The sequence below is a fragment of the Macaca fascicularis genome, chromosome 2, assembly GCF_037993035.2.
Source record: "Macaca fascicularis isolate 582-1 chromosome 2, T2T-MFA8v1.1".
Lineage (NCBI taxonomy): Eukaryota > Metazoa > Chordata > Mammalia > Primates > Cercopithecidae > Macaca > Macaca fascicularis.
Window position 1 is genome coordinate 163,979,369 of NC_088376.1, and position 23,361 is coordinate 164,002,729.

Genomic DNA, 23,361 nt, shown 5'->3' on the forward strand with positions numbered 1-23,361 from the left:
CATCTTGTCCCACAATGGCTCTTTCACGCTGCCACTGCTGTGCTGGATTCCACCAACTAGAGATCAACCTCAGTTATCAAGAAAATGTCATAGAGATTGAGAGAGTGGAGATGAGTTGTCACCCACTCCTTAGTATGAATTGGTTTCCAAAAAGGCCTTCCCCTGACCTAGCCGAGATCCAATCAGAAGACGGGAATTTTGCATGTAGAGAGAATCTTGGAGCATGAAGCCCTGCAAGGGAAGGCGGGAGTGGGTTTGGGGCAGGAATTGCTTAGGCAGTGGGGAGATGAGGGCACTGGAAAGCCCAGTGAGTGGTAGAGGCAAAAGGCACCAGAACACACAGGAGAGAGTGTGGGGAGGGAGATGAGAGCACAGCTGTTTCAAAGCTTTGCCCAGAGGAACCTCCTTCCCTCTCCTCCTGTCTTCTCAAGGACCACAGAGAGAACCTTCTCAGCCAAGCACAGGTGTCATTTATCTCGATATCCCATGATCTTCATTCAGGAGAGACAAGGGGGTCAAGGAGAGGAGAGCTGGCTGTGCTGTCAGGACATGGACCTTTGGTTCCCTCTTCTGGGAATCAGGGATTGGGCTCCTGCACCAGCTTTACAACCGAGGCAAGTCCCGTCCAATCCTCCTTGTCCCTCCGCTGCCCCACCGCTCAGCCTCACTCACAGGTACCTGGTGGGGACATGGGATGGGGGTGCTGCCTGCGTCTGAGTCAGCTGGGAGCAGGACGCCCAAGTGACAGGTATGTTTTCTTCATGAAGGACACACAGTTCTGCAGTTAGCATTGGCGAGGTTTCCACTGCTTCCAATTGCAAGAGGAAAAGGATTTGCAGAGCCTTAGTTTCATCACTGCTTCTGGGGTAAGTGTAGCAGGAGCGAAAAGTAAAAGTGAGCGTAGAAGTTCCCACCGTTCAACTGTATGGCAGGGTTTGCCAGCATCCAGCAGGAAGCCACACCCTGTGTCTGCAGTTTCAACCTCCTCCACTATAAGTCCCGGGCTTTAGGCTTTTCTGTTGGAAAACTATTTTGTTAGACGCATATATGACATTGGTAAAAATGAAAGTGAACAGATTTTAAAGCTCTCTTTATTTATAAGACTAGACAAATGTTGAGTTATAAGAATTTCCTTCAGGACCACAAATGGAAACAGTTCAGATGAGAAATATTTTGACAGTAAACAGAAATCCCTGTAAATCATCCCATTCTATTGGCTGGCTTGCTTCTCTCCAGTTTGAAATGGTCTCAAGCTGAGACCATTCAGGGCAAAGACTGAGTAAATATATAACAGGCGCCTTGTCTGTCCACAGAAGTCCCCGCACTTTCTTTTGTTTGTTTGGAGACAGAGTCTGGCTCTTTCATCAGGGCTGGAGTGCAGTGGTGTGGTCTCAGCTCACTGCAGCCTCTCTCTCCTGGGTTCAAGTGATTCTCCTGCATCAGCATCCCAAGTAGCTAGAATTACAGGCACCTGCCATCATGCCTGGCTAATTTTTGTATTTTTGTAGAGATAGAGTTTCACCATGTTGGCCAGGCTGGTGTTGAACTCCTGACATGAGGTGATCTGCCCGCCTTGGCCTCCCGAAGTGCTGGGATTACAGGCAGGAGCCACCGTGCCCAGCCCACACTTTTAATTAACAGAGAATTGAGGCTACTAAACACATACCACTCTGCAAGGTATGAAAGAAAATTTGAAACACTGTTAAGAATTATTCTGGAGAATAAAAGGAACTGAAGGTGGCATGAAGAGAATCACCTATCTCCATACATGGGAGCTACTCTAGAAAGAAATGCAAAAGGTATATTTCAGTAATCTTTTCCTGGCTTCTCTGTTCCCCTGACAATACTGAGATCAATAGAAGCCTTGGAAGCTTCTTTTAGATAACGGTAAGAGATATGGGCAGATTGCTAGCCAAATACAGCTCTGGGTTACTGTGATAACAGGTTCCTTCGAGTGTATTTATTTTCCCAGATTAAAAATAAGCAGGGATGGAAGTAGTTTTTATGCATTTTTCAAATTCTCTTTTCAACAGTCTATATAAATGTTGCAGAATCCTAGACTAGGATGAAAAGTAGGAGTCATGGGAACTGCAGGAGCCTGAGATCCTAAAGGAAGTCCGTACCATCTGACTTGGCAATGTAAGACACACACGTTAGTGTAGGGCACAAACTGGGAATATTAGGAGAGAGCTGGTTCCAGCACCAAATCCAGAGTTACTTGGGGAAGGAGGTATGGTGGCAATCCTTTATGCTTAATATTCAATTCTGCTCCAGTAGAACATGGTACCCAGGAGAACCCAAAACTGGAATAGAAAAAAACAAGGAAAAATAAATAAGGGATTGTTTTAGAAATACCTCATTCTTGAAAAAAAATGTTAGATTCATTCAGGCTTAGGTGACAACAGATATTTTTGTTTGTTTTTCTTTATTCTTAAAAAAAAAAAACAAGGGATACATGTGTAGAACATGCAGGTTTGTTACACAGGTATACATGTGCCATGGTGGTTTGCTGCACCTATTGACCCATCCTGTACGGTCCCTTCTCCTCACCCATCACCCCTCAACAGGTCCTGGTGTGTGGTGTTCCCCTCCCTGTGCCCATATGTTCTCATTGTTCCCCTCCCACTTATGAGTGAGAACATGCGGTGTTTGGTTTTCTGTTCCTGTGTTAGTTTGCTGAGGATGGTGACTTCCAGCTTCATCCATGTCCCTGCAAAGGACGTGATCTCATTCCGTTTTATGGCTGCATAGTATTCTAGTGTGTATGGACCACATTTTCTTTATCCAGTCTATTGCTGATGGGCATTTGGGTTGGTTCCATGTCTTTGTTAGACAACAGATTTTTAAGAGTAATCTCGTTATAAGCAACATCACTGGGCCAGATGTGACACCAAATCCATCCTGCTCCAAAGCATCACTTATTACCTGCCAGAGGCAGCTTCTCTGTTCGCCACATTCTGATCCCAGTTCTCATCCTAGACTCCTTCTCTTCTGGGGTTGCCCTTTTTGTCTGTGCTAAACTCTTTTTGCCATCAAGGCCACTTATCCTCCAATGCCTTCATGTTTCTAATACGTACCATTTTGGGGTAAGCATTCCTTGTTTCTAGTATTAAACTTCTCCCAGGGAACTTCTCTTTTTTCCTAAAATGCTTGTGACCTGGAATGGCTTCCTCTGAAGAATGCCACAGAACTGAAGATACCGGACTTAGGCAAGGGCTGAGTTTTATTTTAGTTTATTTGGGCTCTGTTTTAGATCTGGCACTTACTCCTGAGTAACTTTAGTCAAGTCACTTAAATTTCCTGAGCTCAAGTTTCTACATTTATAAAATAAATGTAACATCTCTACCTACCCCAGAGCTAGAGCAGTGAACGAGATAATGAAATAATAGGATCTAATGTTTATTAGAATACCTTATTATGCATCAAGCACTGTTCTAAGTGTTACCCATGTAACTGAAGTTAATGCTTCCAAAACCCTATGGAGAAATGGAGGCACAGAGAAGTAACTTACCCAAGGTCATAGAACTAGTAGGTGGTGGAGCTGGGATTCAAATCCAAGCAGTCAGCTTCAGAGTTTAGCTAGTTAATCACTAAGAAAAAGCCCCTTGCAAGCAACAGTGAAACAGGCATGCTTAAAAGCTCTCATTAAGCACAATTCTTGAGAGCCCCACTGAATTTCTCTGTTCCTCGTAACACGGGAGACTGGCTACCTGCTTAGCTACTGTTGTGGGGATTTAATATTAAAAATATTTGACATGGCGCCTTGTTTATAGCAGCTCTCAATACATTTAATCATTTAATTCCCTTCCCTTCTCTCTTTTGAATTTCAAGAGGGAATTAACTAGATACAGAGTTTATTTGATACTTGTAGAAAATCAAGGGTTACAACTGGTTTGGAGTTCTGAGATACTCAAAGCCTTTAAACATTATCCCATAGTTCCTGCTAATATGGCACAAATAGAAACTTCACTGTTATCTTTCATTCATTCAACAAATGATTGAGCTCTTACTACATGCTGTGCTTGGCACTGGGGTTACAAAGAACAGCTGGTTCTCAGCTTTTTGCAGTCAAATACGTTATCATGGACACGTTCCATCATAGAGGTGTGCACAGGATGTTGTGAGAGCTCCTAACAGGTTGGGTTCAGGGATCATGAAAGACCCCTTGAAGGAGTTGATTTCCCTCTCCTTCCTGCCTCACTCAGTTTATCACCCCCTAAGCCAGCATTTCTTTCTCTCTTTCTCTTTTTTTTTTTTTTTGATATAGAGTCTTGCTCTGTCACCAGGCCAGAGTGCAGTGGCATGATCTCGGCTCACTGCAACCTCCGTGTCCTGGGTTCAAGTGATTCTCCTGCCTCAACCTCCTGAGTAGCTGGGACTACAGATGCATGCCACCACACCCAGTTAACTTTTGTATTTTTAGTAGAGATGGGTTTCACCATGTTGGCCAGGATGGTCTTGATCTCTTGACCTCGTGATCCACCCACCTCAGCCTCCCAAAGGCCAGCATTTCTTAAAGCATAGTGTTATGGTTCAGCTGTGTCCCCACTCAAATCTCATCTTGAATTGTTTCTCCCATAATCCCCATGTGCCGTGGGAGGGACCTGATGGGAGATAATTGAATCATGGGAGTGGGTTTTTTCCATTGCTGTTATCCTGACAGTGAATAAGTGTCGTGAGATCTGATGGTTTTATAAAGGGCAGTTCCCCTGCACACGCTCTGTTGCCTGCTGTCATGTAAGACATGCCTTTGCTCCTCCTCCGCCTTCTGCCATGATTGTGAGGCCTCCCCAGCCATGTGGAACTGTGAGTCCATTAAACTTCTTTTTCTTTATAAAGTACATGGTTTTGGGTATTTCTTCATAGGACTATGAAAGTGGACTAATACACATAGTAAACACCTGAAGGATGGTTCAGGAGTCCATGATGTAAGACTATCTGAATAATAATGAGAACTTATTTGCCTTTTCACTGTTTTCCTATTTGCACTGATGGTGTAAAAGCAGTGGAAAGTAAAACTCTTGGAGTATCAGCAAGAATCAAGGCAGAGTCACTAAACTGTGTTAGTGGTCATTGTGTCTTCACTGCTATGCATTTACAGTAAAAAAAAAAAAAAAAAACTTTTTTTTTTTGAGATGGAGTCTTGCTCTGTCACCCAGGCTGGAGTTCAGTGGCTCGATCTCGGTTCACTGCAAGCTCCGCCTCCCAGGTTCATGACATTCTGCTGCCTCAGCCTCCCGAGTAGCTGGGACTACAGGTGCCTGCCACCATGCCTGGCTAATTTTTTTGTATTTTTAGTAGAAATGGGGTTTCACCATGTTAGCCAGGATGGTCTCGATCTCCTGACCTCGTGATCCGCCCGCCTCGGCCTCCCAAAGTGCTGGGATTACAGGCGTGAGCCACTGCGCCCGGCCAAAAAATAAAAACATTTAAAAAGCCAGTTTCACTTGAGATTGTCCTCAATGAAGCAGTAAGAACTACTAATTTTATTACATTTTGGTCTTTGAGTACACATCTTTTTAAATATTCTGCATGACAATAAAGGAAGTATTCATTGATAAAGGAGTCTGTTGCATAGTGTAATATGGTTATCTTAAAAGCACTTGCATGATTGTGTTGTGTACTGAATTTTTTTTTTTTTTTTAAAGGAAATACCACTTGAAAAAATGACAGACAAGCTATGGTTGTTCAGACTTGGACAGGTGGCAGATATTTTCTTGAAAATTTACAAAGTGAGTCTGTCACTTCAAGGAAAACAACTGACAATATTCATTGCTAATGATAAATTTGAGCTTTCAAGCAAAAATCAGAACCTTGGAAAACTTGTAGCTGTCACCATGAACTTGATAGCATCCCATTGCTTAAGGTATTTTCTGTGTGGCAATATCAATGCCACATGTGATTTTTTGGATATTGCATAAATGAATCAGTTAACATTTGGAAGATCTACATAACACAATGAACTAATATTTTTTCCAAATAAGCAATCTATGATGTTATAGAGTTATAAATGGCTGAAAGACATATGCAAAGTGCAAGACAAACCAATGTAATGTATTTTTAACATAACAGAGTATGAAAAGCTCATTAACAGAATTTCAGATTCCAAATTGCAACTGATCTTTAAGAAGCTACTACTTGTGGGCTGGGTGCAGTGCTCATGGCCATAATCCCAGTGCTTTGGGAGGCCAGGGTGGGAGGATTGCTTGAGGCCAGGAGTTCAAGACCAACCTAGGCAACAAAGCAAGCCCTAGGCACAATGGTGTGCACCTGTAGTCCCAGTTACTGGGGAGGCCAATTACTTGAGTCGATTACTTGAGTCCAGGAGTTGGAGGCTACAGTGAGCTGTGACTGTGCCACTGAACTCCATCATAGGTGACAGAGTGAGACTCTGACTCAAAAAAAGAAAAGAAATGAAACTACTACTTGTGGAGTTTTGTGTAGTATTGAAGAATATTCACAATTTTCTTCACATTCACAATTATCTTCAGATTGCACTTCACAAGTTCAGATAATTGTGAATATTATTAAAACACTATTTTTTTTCAATTAGAATGTATTTTCTTCAAATCAACCGAGGCAACATATTACAACAGACTGAATGAAGGCGCAAATATGAGAATCTAGCTGTCTTCTATTTAGCTAGTCATTGAAGAGATTTACAAAAAAGTCACTATTATAAAATAGTTATTTTCCAAAAAATATGATGTGATAATTTTTAATGGGCTTATTATTTTAAAATAAATAAACATTTTAAAATTTTCTATGTTAATTTCCAATGGGGTAAATGCCAATAGATAGAGGCCACATAGAGAAAAGCCTTTTGGAGTCTTCAATAATTTTTGAGAGTGTGAGGGGGTTCTGAAATCAAAAGTTTGCGACTGCTTCTCTGAGGCAATGGTTCTCAATCCTGACAGCAGATCATCTGAGGAAAATAAAAAATGCCTCCGCTCAACCCCCAGGTCAACTAAATCAAAGTCTCAGAGGTTGGGATTCAAGCAATTTTTTAAAAACATTTCCCCACAGGGTTTTAATGTGTAGCCGGGGCTGAGAACCACTGCTCCAACCTCTTGCTGCATACGCGTCAGATAAAGTGGGCAGCAGGAAAGGATGAATCTGCCAGAGGCAGCTCTTTGGAAGGATCTGGGCTTATTAGTGTCAGGCAGGGGCCATCTAGATAGGTGACAGTCTTTGATATGTGGATGAAATGAATGAATGAGATCTGGAGACCGGGAGGAGCAGTTCACTAAGAACTCTGGCAAGGGAAAGAGGCTCTCCAGCCCTCTAAAGGCACCTGCACATCAGTCAGCCGGAAGAAGGAGCTGGTGGGCAGGGCACAGCCTTTCCCTGGTAGGGGAAGTTAACTCCTTGCCTCTCAAGGGAACCCACTGTCCTTCCTCCGGTGCCAGAAGTTTCCCCGCTAGCCTTCAGGCCTGAGGTTTTGTTTCTAGACTTTATAGTGTGGTTGAGGTAACCAGTGGCACTCTCAAGGTCTCTCCCTATCATCATCCTCTCAGAGATAAAATATGTGCTGGGAAATACTCACAGTCCAGCAGAGAATGGCAAATCCAAACCAGGCAACCCCCCAGGCATGTCGGTTCATTGGTCCAGAGATCAGTTCATAGCAGCCCTGAAGGAGTGGGCAATTCCGCATTAGTGTGAGAAGAACCAGAAAGCAGAGAAGAGATTGATGGAAAGCAGGTTCCTCTTGGAATCAATATTGCCTAAGAGTCTGATTTCACATACCCAGGCTATTTCCACGTCTCTGGGGACAGCCAGCTACTAACAGTGCTTTACTGAGGGAACACAAACAATGCTGTTGAACAATGATTCTACATCACATTTATTTGTGTCTTTATCACTTAATCTCACTACAAAGTACTGCTATTTTAGCATAACACTGTTTCTATACTGAATACGTGGACAATAAATTCAAAAATCTTAATTCAATTAGAATTTTTCCCTCCTTAAAGGTTTTATTGGTGATTTATTTGGAGGCAATGACTTTTTGATTTGTTTGTTTTTAAATAAAAATGCTTCGGTCCGTGAAAACCAGAGGTCTCCTGTTGCCATTTTTAATAATCACTAAAGGAACCCCTGCATTATGCTCCCTGAATTCTCATTTGATGTTATATTTCAACATTACTGAATTCTGATGAGACCTTGAAAGGTCACAGTGAGCATGCAAAAGAATAATTTTTTTATTCACTAAATCGTTCATTCATGCATGTCACAATCCAGTAAGTATTTATACATGGCATACTCTATCCTAGTCACTGTGCTAAGTTCTGGAGTGATATACACGTGTAAGGCTAGAGCTGCCATCTGAGCAGCCTCTACCAAAGCTCTGGGAACCAAAGGGAATGCCTAGGAAATCCTATAACCAGGGCTGGTTCCATGGACCATGCGGCCCTGCCTCTCACCCCATCTTCCACTACTAGAGGAGGTTTCTCTATAAAGCGAAGGAGCTTAAGCTTCAGGGCCCCTTACTTGAAAGACCCTTTCAAGGCCCTGTGCCTAATTTTTTATGCGTATTTTTATTGTTTTTCCTAAGAAGGATCCTTCCCTATAATTTGTGTGTGAGGGTGGGGGTGGGGGGTTCCAGCCACAAAAAATCTAGCTCCATCCTTGTCTTCTACTCGTCGTTCACTCATTCTGGCCTTGTCATACTGATCTCCTTTGTGCTCCTTCAAAAAGCTGGGCCTGCTCCCACTTAAGGGCCTTTGCACTCACAGCTCCTTTCATGTAGAACTTTCCTCTCCAGTCTTCCAGTGTCTCATTTTCTCACTTAATTCAGACCTCTGCAAATATCATCTCAACAAAGCCTTTCCTGACAGTGACAGAGAAAAAGACCCTTTCTCCATCCTACTCTATATACTCACCCTGCTTTATTTCTGCTCATGGCCTTTTTGGGCCTGGAATTTTATCATGTATTTGTTTGGTAACATGTTTATTTTCTGTCTCCCATGCTAGAATGCAAGCTCCATGAGGGCAGAGATTTTATGTTGTTCACTGTTGAATTTCTAGAACCTAGAATAAGTGCCTGGCACATAGTAGACACCTAATAAGCATTGACAGAATGAATGGAACATTAAGTAATGTTTACAACAGTATAACTTGCAACACACTTGAGGGTTCACAGAACACTCCCATGTCTGTTACTCCTGAGTCCTCCCAACAATCCCAGGAGGTGGGCATTCATTTAATTATATATATATAAGAGCCCACTTATGCCAGGTACCAAGTACTGGCTGGGCATTTAGCTGTGGCAAACAGAAGTAGGCCTTGCCTTCATGAAGGTCACAGACAGAAGCCCCATTTTTCTCACCTCTTCTCATTTAGTGCCTTTTCGTGATGCTAGTCAATTTAGTGGTTCTTTACTTGATTTTCCTTCATTTCATCATAACATTTTTGAGGTATAGTGATGACAATTTGCATATAGCATTTCTGAGTCACATAAACCATAACATAGAATATATATATTTGCATCTGACATGCTATGTGAAATTCTAGTTAATTTCTACTATTACCAGGCTTATAGTGACTTCCCTAATTTCATTAGTCTTCACAGCTATAGCAGCACATTTGTGCATTGTAGATTCTGAAAACCTACGATATGGATGTGAAAAAGTGAAGCCTGGGCAACACAGTGAGACCTTATCTCTACAAAAAATAAAATTAGCCAGGCCTGGTGGTACACGCCTGGAATCCCAGTTAGTTAGGAGGCTGAGGCGGAAGGGAGGATCACTCGTGCCCAGGAGTTCCAGGTTGCAATAAGCTGTGATTGTGGCATGGCACTCCAGCTTGGGTGACAGAGTGAGACCCTGTCTCTCAAACAAAACAAAACAAAAACCAGGCCGGGCATGGTGGCTCATGCCTTTAATCCCAGCACTTTGGGAGGCCGAGGTGGGCAGATCACAAGGTCAAGAGATGGAGACCATCCTGGCCAACATGGTGAAACCCCATCTCTACTAAAAATACAAAAATTAGCTGGGTGTGGTTGTGTGCACCTGTAGTCCCAGCTACTTGGGAGGCTGCGGCAAGAGAATTGCTTGAACCTGGGAGGTAGAAGTTGCAGTGAGCCAAGGTCGCACCACTGCACTTCAGCCTGGCGACAGAGCGAGACAGACTCTGTCTCAGAAAAAAAAAAAAAGAAAAGAAAAGAAAAGAAAAGGAAAACCATTCACTATTCACTTCTTTATTCACCCATCTATCAAACATCGGTGCTTGCCTTGTGCCAGGCATTATGCTAAGTACTAAAAATATCAAATCTGTAGAATCAAATAATACATAGTCCTCAAGGAGACTCAGAAAAAATAGACTTGGGAACAAATATAGTTCCAGGTGGTGAATGCAATAATAGAAATAAAGTATACCAGGTCTTGGGGTGGCACCTTTTGCTTGGTGGAAAAGGACAGCAAGAGGGGACTTAGCAAGATCTATGAGCCAGGGAGAATGGTGGTGTGTGGGAATCTGGGAGGCTGGGCTAGGGAGAATCAGAAAGGATTAATAGATAAGAGATGATGTCAAAGGAGCAGAATGAGTGAGGTTGAGAAACAGGGAGCACAGGATGTCAGGAACAAAAAGAGGAATTTCAGAATTCAGGAATTTAGTGGAGGAGTAGGGCTGAGTGATGATGAATTTGTAGTTGGTAGGCAGTGGAGGTGGAGTTGTTAGAACAGATGAGGCCAGGGAACTGCAAGGGAACGTGTTAGAAGCATTGTCAAAATGGGTGTGGAGGTCCCAAGATAGAGGAAAAGAGTTCATTTGTATCTTTTCCTCAATTTCTCATGTATCTAAACTTGAGAAAAGGAAGTTGCTTCAGGTTTGTCCTCATAACTACAATATTATATGTGCTAGGAAAAAAATATGTAACTATGAAATAAACTGGTTATCTGAAGACAAATGTCTTATTTTCCTCCCTTTCAAAGAGGTAATACCGTTTGTACACAATTACAATCAATCAATTGTACACAATTACAATCCAACTTGCATGAGCCAGTTCCAATGTTGAAATATCAAAAGCCTTTTATAGTCCTGAGAATAATTATATTGCACAGCATGATTATAAGCAGCGAATTTAATTTTTAATAAGTCTGAATATAATTGATTAAAACAGTGCCAGACAATGTTGCAGTAAAGCTCAATGAGGGTTGCTTTGGACACTGCTACAAAATAATCTAGATCACTCCCATGCCCTTTTCTGGAATAATGCATCCAGTTCCAGTCCCGGCACCCTGTCAGGTATGTGGTGATCAACAGTGCATGTCCTTCAATCTGAAAGTGCAGTTTGTTCTACTCCCAAACAAAAGAGCCTGACATTTCTCAGTTATTTAATGAGCTGGTACACCACTAGCTTTCCTTAAAGAAAGCTTTCCTGAGCAGAGCACAGCGTTTCAGTGTACAGTGTCAGCAGATGCTGACTGCAAGTATATGGGGATTCTCACCAGGACTTTTGGGGAATATTAGCAAGTCTTCATTGGCTTAGAGTCTGTGCTTGAAGCCAGAAAACTCGTGTTTCAAAAGCCAGAGGGTTTTTTGAAAAGATGGACATTTACTAGTTGTGTGGCCTCGGCAAGGTATTTGTTAGCATCTCTATATCTAAGTTCTTCATCTGTAAAACAGGGATCCTACTGGCACCTACTACTGAGCATTAAAGGAGATAGTAGATGTGTGGCACTTGAAACAGTGTTTGGCATTTAGTAAGTACTCAATAAATGTTAGTTTTCATGATTGTAATCACATTATCCTCATCAGCCTGGAAACTTTTTCAAAAACTATCTGTATGTAAACTACTTTCCATCCAAATCACCAACCTAATGTTTATTAAGACTGTACTACTTTACCATTGAATAAGGAATGTGGATGTGTAATTACTACATTTATCCTCAGCAATAGTCATTGCTTTGGAATTGGCAAAACATTCTTTTTGCACATCATCCCTTCCAATTTACGTTTTGCAAAACTAGAGGAAAACTTTGTTTAATGTAAATATTTCTTGAAATACCAATTCTATACATTGAACAAATTGTCTTTATTTAAACGAAGTTGGATTCCGCTATTGCAGTTCTCATGTTTTGTTAATTTTATTAAAATGTAAATTTGCCCCTGTCAGTCCTAGTTTAGCATTTGCAGTTTATTAACAGAGAAGGAAATAGTTAACATGAGGTTTAGGGAAAAGAATATAGAATTCCTTACTGAAAGACTATTTCCTACAGTTGACCAATATTTTCCTCATAAAGAGCAGCAGAACCTCCTGGCAAGTCTTGGGAGGAGAGAGGACTCACCTGATTGTGATAAAAACCAGGCACGCCTAGTTTACAAGCCTCCAGGTTGAGAGGTTCTTTAAGATTGTTCATAACACAGCACTGACGAGGCCAGGGATAGTCAGCATCATTATTCTCAGTCCGGAAGGCAGACGTGTATTTTTGCCAGTCTGATGGACCATTTACGCCACAGCAGTTATCCTGTCAGCAGATGAGAGATACAAAATTCTCTTTCGTGGTCCCTACTAGAGCCATCGATGTAGCAACTGAAATTTTATAGAGAAAGAAGATACGGAAAGTGTACCGTATCTTACATTTACTAAGAAGTCCCCAAATGACAGCTGAAGGTATTGATAACTTACAACTGACATTTTACAGTTTGTAAAATAATTTTTACACTATTACTTTACTAGTCATTAGTGAGCCCTGTAGCCACTGACATGTTACTTAAACTCTCTAAGCCTCAGTTTCCTTAACTGTAAAATTGGAATATAGTACCTATCTCATAGAGTTTTTTTAAGGATTAAATGAATTAATTTACTTAATGTGCTCAATACAGTGCCTGGCTTATGCTAAACTCTTAATAAATGTTAATTATGATTGATACTGTACTGATATCTTGATATAACAATGTGAGAGAGGAATAATTATTGTGATATATGAGCAAATTGAGAATCGTAAAATTAAAAATTTTAGTGATGAAGTTATGAGTAATTGTTCTTGTTTTGCTTTTCTGTACATTTAAACATTTTTTAAGAGTAATTAGGTATTATTTTTATAATGGGAGAAAATAAAGTGAAAAAATTAACCTGGTGACACACAGCTGTCTCCACGTAGGGAAGGGAGATCAGTTAATGCATCCCTTACACTCTGGATAGAATTGAGAATACAGGACAAAACACAATTCATATAGCTTTCCTTCTTTATTATCAATTCTGCTACAATCCTTCAAAAGGGAGGAAGTTAAAACTATGGGTATCTTGGAACTATTAGAATGAATATATTCAAGTAAGCTTGATGATAAATCAACCATCTTTAAAGGATGTACAATTTTGTCACTATATTATGGGAAATATCTAAGAAAAAGAATTGCTCTGCATTCTGGGAAAAAATGGTTAAGTCTAAGCCAGGCTTATTTCAAACTAGGATTTAAGTGGGGACAGAGAAAAGTTAAGCATCCAGAATTGAGCTCTGCAGTGCTCCAAGCTTCAGATTTGGGTAAAGAGTGACAGCCCAGCAGAGGAGACTAAGCGGGAGTAGCCAGTGAGACAAATTCTGATAAGATGTCAAAGAAGATGAGGACAGAAACTTGGCCATTGGATTTGGCAGGATGGAGGTAATTGGTAATGAAGACCAGGGTTGTTTTTGTTGAGTGGTGGGGCCAGAGGCCAATTGTAGTTGGATGAAAGAAGATGAGGGGGATGAAAATGGGGACCACAAGTGTAGGCGTCTCTTCTGAGATTTGCTGTGGAATAAAACAAAAGAGTAGTAGAACAGAAGAGTGGGTGAATGTTGGACAAGGGAGACTTTTTATAAGATGGACAATTTAAGGTGTCCATGTAGGCTGAAGAAAGGGAGAAACTGATGAGGCAGATCAGAGCAGGGAAGACTGTCGGGGCAAAGGAGATGGAATGCAGAACAGAAGCAAAAGAGCTGGATGAAGGACAGCCCGTGTGTCATAACAAGAGAGAAGGCAAAATGCACAGGTGTAGATCAATGTAGATTTGGCGGTAGAAAGATGAGCTGGTTCTTGTCTAATTGCTTCTATATTCTTAAAAACATATGAGGTCAGGTCATCAGCTGAGAGGGAGGGTGAGGAGCAATGTGGCAGGCATGAAGGAAGAACATGTGAAATAGTGACAAGTGAATTTCCTGGGAAAATATACTAGGAAATATTATCTGCCCATCTGAGCTCTGTGGTCACAAGTTTAAATTGAAATTATCACAGTTGTGTGACTTTTCTCAGCAATGTTTAGCTCTTAGAGTATAAATGAAGAGTGAGCAAAAAGCTGTATTCTACTCAGTGGGCTTGGTTAGGAAAGAGTGACCAACAGAGAAGGGTAGGGAAGGAATGGCTATGGGGCTGGACTTGAATATGGGTTAGGCAGAGGGCAAAGAGAAAACATGAAAGGGGTGATAGAAAGTTAAAAAGTGGTCAATTAATTGGAGGTCCTAATGGGGTAAAATTATTAGAATTGAGATATTAGAATAAATGGAATAAATAACAGAAATTAGTGGTCAGAGAGTAGAATGTTCTTAGTGGCACAGTTATTGGTGATGGCATGCTGGCTATGGTCATGGAAGAGGGTGGAGGTAGGGTGGAAAGCAAAATCTTTGGAACGGGGTAGGACAAGGAATTGTGAGACCAGATGTTGCGGAGTCATCCGTGTGGCTGCTGAAGTTTCTAGGTGGGATGTCAGGAGTATGACTGAAGAGGTAGACAGTGAGTGAGATATTGAAATCCCTAATGAAGGCAGGAGAACAACTGGGGGTAGGGAGGCTGGTAAGTAATGACAAGGAGGGATAAAGGGTGATGTAGATCGAGGAAGCAAATAGTATGGCAGCCAAGGGGAGCAAGAAGGAGCCTAGCCAATTTCCAGGTCCTATGGTACCTGGATATGGGAGGAAAATGAAGGGCAGGCAGTACTCCCAGGAGACAGCCAAATTTCCAATGAAGCAAGAAAAAGATACTAAAGAGTTCATAGAAGGAGTGATGGCTATAAGGGAGTTTGCTGATGACAGACTGTAAAAAGTTGGTGATGGGGTGTGGAATAGGGGCAGGGGCCAGTGAGGAAGCTGGGTCAGATTGGTAGTTATGTAGAGGATAACAATTTGTGTGCAGAGGGCAATGTGGGGGTGATGATGGATATTCTGGAAGACTTGGACTTTTGATGGCATTGGAGATAAACATGGACATAAACTATGATTGCCAGTTGGAGAAAACTAGGTGATCAAATCAAGACATAGTGCCTGGTCCTTGGCAAGACTGGCTCACAGGGCTTGTGAAGAGGTACCAAAAAGGCGAAACGGGCAGTAATTACCACTTGAGTTCACTGTGGGGCAGAGAAAATATTTTTCTTTTAATGTAAATGATATCTGAGTTCTAAGAGGGAGAGTATGTGATTAATCTAAATTTCTTTACAAAATCATTCCAACGAATGTAAGCTAATCATCGGCTTGGAATAACATATAGGGTCCCACTGAGTCATGTGTACGACACCCACTCCCACCAGTAAATAAAAATGGCATCTCCCCAAGACCCCAGGTCTTACCTGGAGCATGAGCCTGTCCCAGGTTTTGGTGACTCCATTGTTTTTCCACTGGTCATCATTGTTTGGAGGGCTGTTGTTTTGGTACCTCTCTAGCATCTGCTTCAGGAAGAGGTTGGGTGTGAACTATAATAAGAAGAGGCAACACAAGAGGGAGAGTTAGCACACTAATTTTCAAGGAGAGGAAAATAGTTTTCTCTGTCAGTTCCTGGGGACCTGAGCATTCTCTCCTGGAGCAAAACGGTACTCAGAGACACCAAGTACAGCTGGCTGAGGTTGGCATAAGTCGCCATGCAGAGAAGAGACTCTCGTGTTAAAAGAAATCACTATGAGGCCAGGGGAACACATATTGTAGCGTGGCTTAGGCTAGGGCAACAGAGAATGTGAGAGAAGGAAATACATAGAATTGAGAGCAAGTCTTAGCTGAGGTAGAATAGAGATCCTCCCATTGGAAGGCCCATGGCCGTGGCAGAGTGGTGAAACCCACAGGGAATTACAAACTTGGGCCCTGGGAGTCAGGCTGTTTGAGTTCAGAATTCTTGCTCTTTCAGTTGCCAACTATGTCACTTTAGACAAGTCACTTTACCTTTCTGTCTCATTTTTTTCTTTTCTAAAATGACAAGAGTGATAATGCCTATTTCATAGATTTATAAGGATTAAGTGAAGTGATGTATGTATTATTACCATGCATATTGGATTGCCTGGGCATACAGTAAGGGGTTAATACATGTTGGTTGTTATAATAATGATAATTAATATTATCATTTTGCTTTTTGAGGTTGTACTCACAAAGTCTCGTTGTGTTGCTGCTGTGATACAAGATGCCACTTCAAAGGCATATACTATAAACATCAGAATGAAATACTGGAAGGGAAACAAATGAGATAAAATAATTACATTTACCTGTCAAAGAGCGACTTGCCCAAATTATGATTTTTCAGCAAATTCATCATATAATCATGTAATCATTCATGTAGTTATTTAACAAACCCTCATTGATCAGTGGCTTGGATTGGGGCTTGGTGCTAGTCAGCTCAATTCTCTCCCTTTCTCCAGAGAACAAATAGCCATTGAATAGAGAGCTTCCTCAGTCCAGTTTCCTGAGTTTTTATTTTAACTGGGAAAAACAAGTACAAGAGAATGAACTGGTGTGTGTGTGTGTGTGCATTTACATGCATGTGCATGCTCAGTGCCTACCAAAAGAGTCTTAGTGTATCACATACAATATAGGGCCTCATAAATCCACTTTAATTTTGGAATTTTGGAGAAATTTTCTTTACAATTTGCTGAGAATTTAGAATCACAGAGTTCAGAAAAAGATGAACTGGATTATGTTGAATATCTAGGGTCCTTCCTAACAAGCATCCAGCCTCATCAGAGGAGAGGCAGCCTCCAAGTGCACAGCGATTTGCCGGGCGTTCTTTCACATGCACCTGCATTCAAAGTACATCGGCTCAGGTGAGTGAAGTGGTACTTGCCGTGTGTGGTAGTGGTGTTGTGTGTGTGTGTGTGTGGGCATGGACACATGGGTGCATGGGCACATGGGTGCATGGACACATGGGTGCATGGGCACATGGGTGCATGTGCATGTGATGCCTCCACATGACAGTGCTGGAAAATTTCTGGCTGGAAAATATCTGAGCAGCAAATGACCTCTGAATCTGGGATGGGGACTGTTTGCAAGAGTTCCATTTTTGCCTTCCTCAGCCTTGCACACACTCTTGGGAGAAGGGGCACTGTGGTCAGTGTCAGCAGGGCAGGCAGGGAAAACTGTCCTCTTTGGGTATGGGAGGCTCTCCGAGCAGGACGCTCTGCCGCCCTCACTACCCAGCCCAGAATAAAGCTCTGGCTGCAGTCAACAGCAGGAACACCTTGAGAGGCCCCAGAACATTTTTTTCCTGTATTAGCTGCTGCCTTGCTCCTTGCCAAGAGCTTTGCTGGCTGCTCATAAAGACGCTCCAGAAAGGAGGCACACAGTGAGGTGTTTCCTCCTTTAGCCCCTTTGCCTCCCCAGCTCACTTCTCCTGGCTGTCAGGCACGCACATGGATGGCCCAAAGTGAGGCTGGGACGCAAGCGAATTTGTCTTTAGGAACACCTGTGTCTCCTCTCCCTTTTTTCCTGTATTCCTTTCCCCACCCACCAAAAGTGGGTACTTTTGCCCTGGAACTTACCCACACTAAAGAACCAGAGAATGTAAATGTTCTGTATTCCGCTGGAACCAGGACAATGGTTAGTTCAAAGAAAGAGTGAACTAAGAAGCACCTTACGTTGCTGGACTGAGTCTATAAAGGGGGAACTGAGGTCCTGCAGCATTTGAATGAAAGGTTTATTTCAGGGGTGGGGCATTGGAGGCGTGTTCCATCATAGTGTGAAACTGCTGCCCTAAGTATTGGGGCAGAGAGTAGGGGTCCAGGCCTAACACTGAGGCTTCTCAGCTCTGCTGCCTGCAAATTTGCTTTCTTCTGCAAAGGCAGGGCATGGTCTTGCTATCTGTGTTGGGGCAGAAGCCTCTATTTGATGCACAGAGGTAAAGCCCCCACAGGCAGGTATGAGCTAAAGGCTAACTCTACAGTGGTGCTTATCAAAGTTTTCTGGGGTCCCTGAAAAGCAGATTGGATAATAATGTGGGGAGTATAGGTATGATACAGAATCATCAACCTTGAGCTCAAAAATCTTTGAAAGCTTATACTTTCTTTTAAAAATGTATGCATATTTTGTATTTTATATCCCAATATATTAATGCCTAATTAATATAAAATGTTTTGAACAACTTATTGCCAAGAGAAAAAATCTAACGAATGAATTCTCACTGTGTCTCTCCTTTGGCCTATATTGCTCCTAGTTGTACCTGGGTGTATGCAGACACCAGCTGTAGAGGCACAATATGGAAAATACTCATCAGGCCACCCCCAGGTGTCTCCCCTTTGGCTTCTCTGTACTGGAGTCTTCTGGACTTGCAATAGTGGAGGGCATTTTTGCCTCCACGTGGACAATTTCACTGCAGGGAAAGTGTTCCCCTCCTCACCCCTCATCTGGTACTTGCTGCTCCCCCACTGAAAGCCAAATCTTTGCTCAGTAAAGAAGAAAGAATCCATTAAAATTGGCTCAGGGAGACAACTCCAGAGAAATCTGAGGTCTTACCGCCAGAAGAATTTTCCTGCTGGACTTCATGATGCCTACGATGCCAAGAACGGACAGGCAGAAGAGGCAGATGCCCACAAATATGCCGATCCAGGCAGCCCCATAGATGTCATCATTGTCAGTGGCTTCAAGCAGTGGGTAGAGGCTGTGTTGGTCAGATACAAAGAAAATGCACTCCGCGGTCAGGGCAATGCCGCAACACTGGGGGCAAATGAAGGGTAGGCTCCATCAGAAGTGCAGCTTTGGGAAAGGGGGTGGAGGGCGGCGAAGGTAAGAGACTGGCTCCCTTTCCTGCACAGACTTTATGCAACTAATCTAAACTCCCCATTGCCACAAAATCAAACAACTACTTCCATCCTACTAACTGGTTGCATACACCCCTTCACACGTTATTCTGTCTATTTAGAAACAGACCCACACAATTTCAGACCATCCACAATGTCCTTGGGGCATGAATCACTCAAACAATGCCTTCTGGTATGAGAATGATCTCCCCCTGCCCCCATGTCATGACCCACACTTCTGGGTTGTAATATTTGAGCTGGTCCTGGTCATATTTATCAATGACAGCTGGGAGGAACCTTGCTGCTTATCTTTGCCAACACCCACATTTTATAGATGAGGAATCTCGGCCTTGAAAGGTGATGGCCAGAGTCATATGGGGAGTCAGGGGGAGAGCCGGGCCAAGAGCTCTGGACTGCAAAACAAATGTTCTCCTATGCCATCAGACCCACACAGTGTGACCTCTGTATTATTTTTACACCCTGGTACTGGCCTCTGTGTAAGAACAAGAAGATGCAAACATCTGTCCCAAAACACCTTAACAGCAGAGTCCCACGGAAATCGAACCAAGGTGACATAGAAAAGAAACACTGAAGTGCGTTTGTAGTCAGAGTGTTTAGACACTGACTATGGTTGACATGACTCCTTTTAGATACTTATAATTTAAAGTTGGGAGGGAAATATCTATTTTTTCAACCATGATCTTTTGACATATGGTTAAATTCTAGCTAGCATATTTACTAACATATTTCTTAAAATGAAGCAAAAATATAGGAAGCCAGTAATTACAGCATTATTTTCCTTGAAACTCTTACTTTTGATTAATGTAGAGTTATGATTACAGGAAGAGCAGAATTTCCTGAGAAATAAGCATTACTTACACCAATAATCACATTTCCAAAAATCAGCAGGCCCTGGAAGCAACGAACAGTGGAGTCGTCTTTGGCCATCTTCAGGATTTCCCACAAGCTGAAGGCACAGTTGAAAGCATTACCAAATAACTGCTACAGTTTCTGTAACATGAGTAAACCATGCCATTGCATATTGCCTCCTTGTTCCCAAATGAACGAAACCAAAGCCATATAATCCTTGAGCAATGAAGGACATTTGATTATTGAGCTTAGTAATCACATAACTTTTATAGAGAAGGAAAAGAATATAGCCTTCCAGAGCCTGGTTAGTGCCTTTCAGGAGTTCTTTCAGGCAAGGAGTGTGCAGAATGCATCCTTCTGAGTGGTAGACTGAGCCCCGCAAGGTGGAAAGCACAAGGGGTGGACCTGAGGTGGTGATTGGGCAGGGCCAAAGCACACTGAGGGTCACTGGCATAGCCCTCACTGCCCTTGGCCATGACAAGTGGAAACCTGAAGGGTAAACTCATGGCTACAGTTAGTGGTTGGTTCCCATGTGGACTGTAGGTTGCTTTTAAAAACTATCATTTTCTGAATATTTTATTATCTTCAAAGAAATAGTTGGCAAATAGAAAAGTGCCCTGTTGTATATGAGGGGAAGTGAAAAACGGGGACTAGCATTTACTTCCTTGTACCAGGTGTGTGCCACTCTACCAGGTGCTTTGCATGCACACATCTAATTCTCATAACCCAATTAGGTAGAAAAAGAAGAAAAGTGAGGAGGCTCCATTTTGCAGATGAGGAAACTAAAGCTTAAATTGGTCAATTAAGTTCCCTGGGGTCACACAACCAGTAAGTGGCAGAGCTAGGCTAGAGACCTTGGTGTGTGTGGACTCCAGATACTCTAGAGTCCACGCGCTTCACCACAGCCCACAATGACTCCCAGAAACTATTGATAGACTTTGGTGCCATACACAGCTGAACATGGGTCTTTCACCTCCCTGAGGGTTTTCTGGAAGGAACACAAAGGTAAGCATGTGGGTCAATCACTTGGGCTTCTGCACTTGAAGCACCTTGAGAAAAGCAATCTACAGCTCTCAACATTTAATTCATCAATTCATGCATTCCTGCTGTAAATAAAAAGTGTATTAAATGGTTCAATATGCATTTTGAGGCATACAAAAATATGTAAGGGAGATTATTGTATTCTAGGATTTTTTGTGTTAGTAGGGAAACTAAGATGCATTCCCACATAACTATACTACATGTAGTGAGACTAAATATTGTGGGAGTCCTGAGGCGGGAAGACGTAAGTCTTGCAGGATGTGTATGGTTTGATACATAGAGTGGAGGTGGATATGTGTGGGAGTGAGGTGGGGGTGGGTGACATTCAGGTAAAGAGGAAGGGAAAGTTAGGGAGTAGAGACAGAAGAGCAAGGTGCCCACAAGATAGCAAACCAGTCAATTTGGCCAAAGTCCTAGTTTCGTAGGATGGCAGTGGAAGGCAAACCTTCTATTTGTCTCAAGCCTTGCTAATTTTAACCTCGTTGTTACACTGTAAGTATTAACAACCTTCCGAGTAAGTTTAGACATCTGTAAATATTTTCCTTTGTTTCCTGGGTAGCTGTGACAATTTGAGTTAAAATTTATGAGCATTTTTGGCTCAGAATTTGGCACACAGTGGGTACTCAATTCATGTTTGCTGGAGAAATGGAAGAATCTGGGCCATTGGGTCTCTGTGTAGTTTCTGCTTAAATGCCATTCATTTCTTTCTGCTTAGAAATTTCATTCATTCTTGCCAGTTATTGTTGCGTGTTAGACTGCACAAATTCCCCCAAGGGGGAGACTTACTCATGTAGCTGGTTGAGTCACATTGTAAAGTTCATTACTGGTATGTACAGACATTATTCCTGACCAGTTGGGTTAGTATCTAAACTAGAGACAAAAGTAAATAGACTGTGAAAGGTATGGGTTCAGATAACAGAAGCATAGAGAGGAAAGGGCAGAAATCAATAGAGGCCAAATTCAGCACCGATATCAACTTGTGTTGATTATGTACTGTGTGAAAGAAGACAATTTCTTCTTTTAACTAGTTTATTTTTATTATTATTATTATTTTTTGAGACGGAGTCTCACTCTGTAACCCAGGCTGGAATGCAGTGGCATGATCTTGGCTCACTGCAACCTCCACCTCTCAGGTTCAAGCTATTCTCCTGCCTCAGCCTCCCTAGTAGCTGGGACTATAGGCGCCCACCACCACACCCGGCTTTTTTTTTTTTTTTTGTATTTTTAGTAGAGATGGGGTTTCACCATATTGGCCAGGCTAGTCTCGAGCTCCTGACCTTGTGATCTTCCTGCCTTGGCCTCCTAAAGTGCTGGGATTACAGGCGTGAGCCACTGCACCTGACCTCAAGGAGTTTAAAGTATGATTACAGCATGGGTTCAAAGCAAAAATGACTGTGCGCATCAAGGGGACAAGGAGGGCTGTGGAGAAGGACAGAGTTAGATAGGCATTACTGAGGGGCTTTACTGGTCCAGAAAGGAACTGCAGGGGCCCTCATCAAGGGAGGTGGCCTGGGTGACTCAATTATGCCCCGTGACTTACAGACTTTTCCAGAGATGACTCTGCCACACAGAGTTTAGTCCTTACAAAGGGGAAAGAGCCAATGAATATTCTGTGGGAGAACTGCAGGAGTCAGAATTAGGGTGGAAAATGCAGATAAAAGTGGGAGAAAAGAAGGAAGACAGGTAGAAACTTGCTCTGAGCAAAAAGAAAAGCATAAATTGAAGAAACCTTAGGCAAGGACATGACAGAAAATGCCAGGCTAAAATCAGGGCTGTGTTTCTTCCGAAGGATCTAGGGGGAGAATCTGTTGTCTTGTCATTGTTTGTATAAAGAAAAGGGGCGGGGCGCGGTGGTTCACGCCTGTAATCCCAGCATTTTGGGAGGCTGAGGTGGGCAGATCACCTGAGGTCAGGAGTTCGAGATCAGCCTGGCCAACATGGCAAAACCCTGTCTCTACTAAAAATACAAAAATTAGCCGGGCATGGTGGCAGATGCCTGTAATCCCAGCTACTTGGGAGGCTGAGGCAGGAGAATCGCTGGAACCCAGGAGGTGGAGATTGTGGTGAGCTGTGATTGGGCCACTGCACTGGGCAACAGAGCAAAACTCCATCTTCACAAAAAAAAAAAAAAAAAAAAAAAGGAAGCTTGGAGAGATTAATTTGCCCAAGGCCACATTGCTAAAAAGTGCAGAAGCTGAGACTGAATGAGACTGAAACACAGGTCTGCCTGGCCCCAGATCATTTGCTAAACACTCTACAGTTTATCAAGTCCTGCTACATAGCAAATGCTTTCAGTGGAAATAGAAGCACCTGGAGCGGAGAGACCAGCTACATTTCCCTGCTCAGGAGACTCTACCTTTGCGAAGGTCAGAAACACTAGGCCTTTCTTCACTCACATCTCCAGCTTCTTGTCTCTTTAACCCCTTGATATGATGCTCATATTTGCATACTTCCCCCAAACTCGGTGCTCCACCCATATGCTTTTCCAG

General features: G+C 42.5%; 1 protein-coding gene and 1 long non-coding RNA gene across 3 annotated transcripts in view; one reads left to right on the forward strand and one right to left on the reverse strand.

Annotated features, from left to right (window-relative positions):
• Positions 1–1,075: 1,075 nt before the first annotated feature.
• UPK1B (uroplakin 1B) overlaps positions 1,076–23,361 on the reverse strand; it is a 31,456-nt gene continuing 9,170 nt past the window's right edge. Inside the window, exons 2-8 of one of the 2 annotated variants that reach the window (XM_005548075.5) lie at positions 19,841–19,928; positions 18,678–18,878; positions 16,325–16,399; positions 15,539–15,661; positions 12,288–12,467; positions 7,547–7,630; positions 1,076–2,303 (exon numbers count right to left, since the gene is read on the reverse strand). In XM_005548075.5, the coding sequence (XP_005548132.1) occupies positions 2,253–2,303; positions 7,547–7,630; positions 12,288–12,467; positions 15,539–15,661; positions 16,325–16,399; positions 18,678–18,878; positions 19,841–19,909 (783 nt within the window). In that variant the 5' untranslated portion in view covers positions 19,910–19,928 and the 3' untranslated portion in view covers positions 1,076–2,252. Of the gene's footprint in view, positions 2,304–7,546; positions 7,631–12,287; positions 12,468–15,538; positions 15,662–16,324; positions 16,400–18,677; positions 18,879–19,840; positions 19,973–23,361 lie in introns of both variants that reach the window. The other variant, XM_015446394.4, reaches the window with a different exon arrangement.
• LOC141409726 (uncharacterized) lies at positions 16,651–21,574 on the forward strand. The gene is made up of 2 exons (XR_012431686.1): positions 16,651–16,993; positions 18,379–21,574. It is a non-coding gene; the product is annotated as an uncharacterized lncRNA (long non-coding RNA).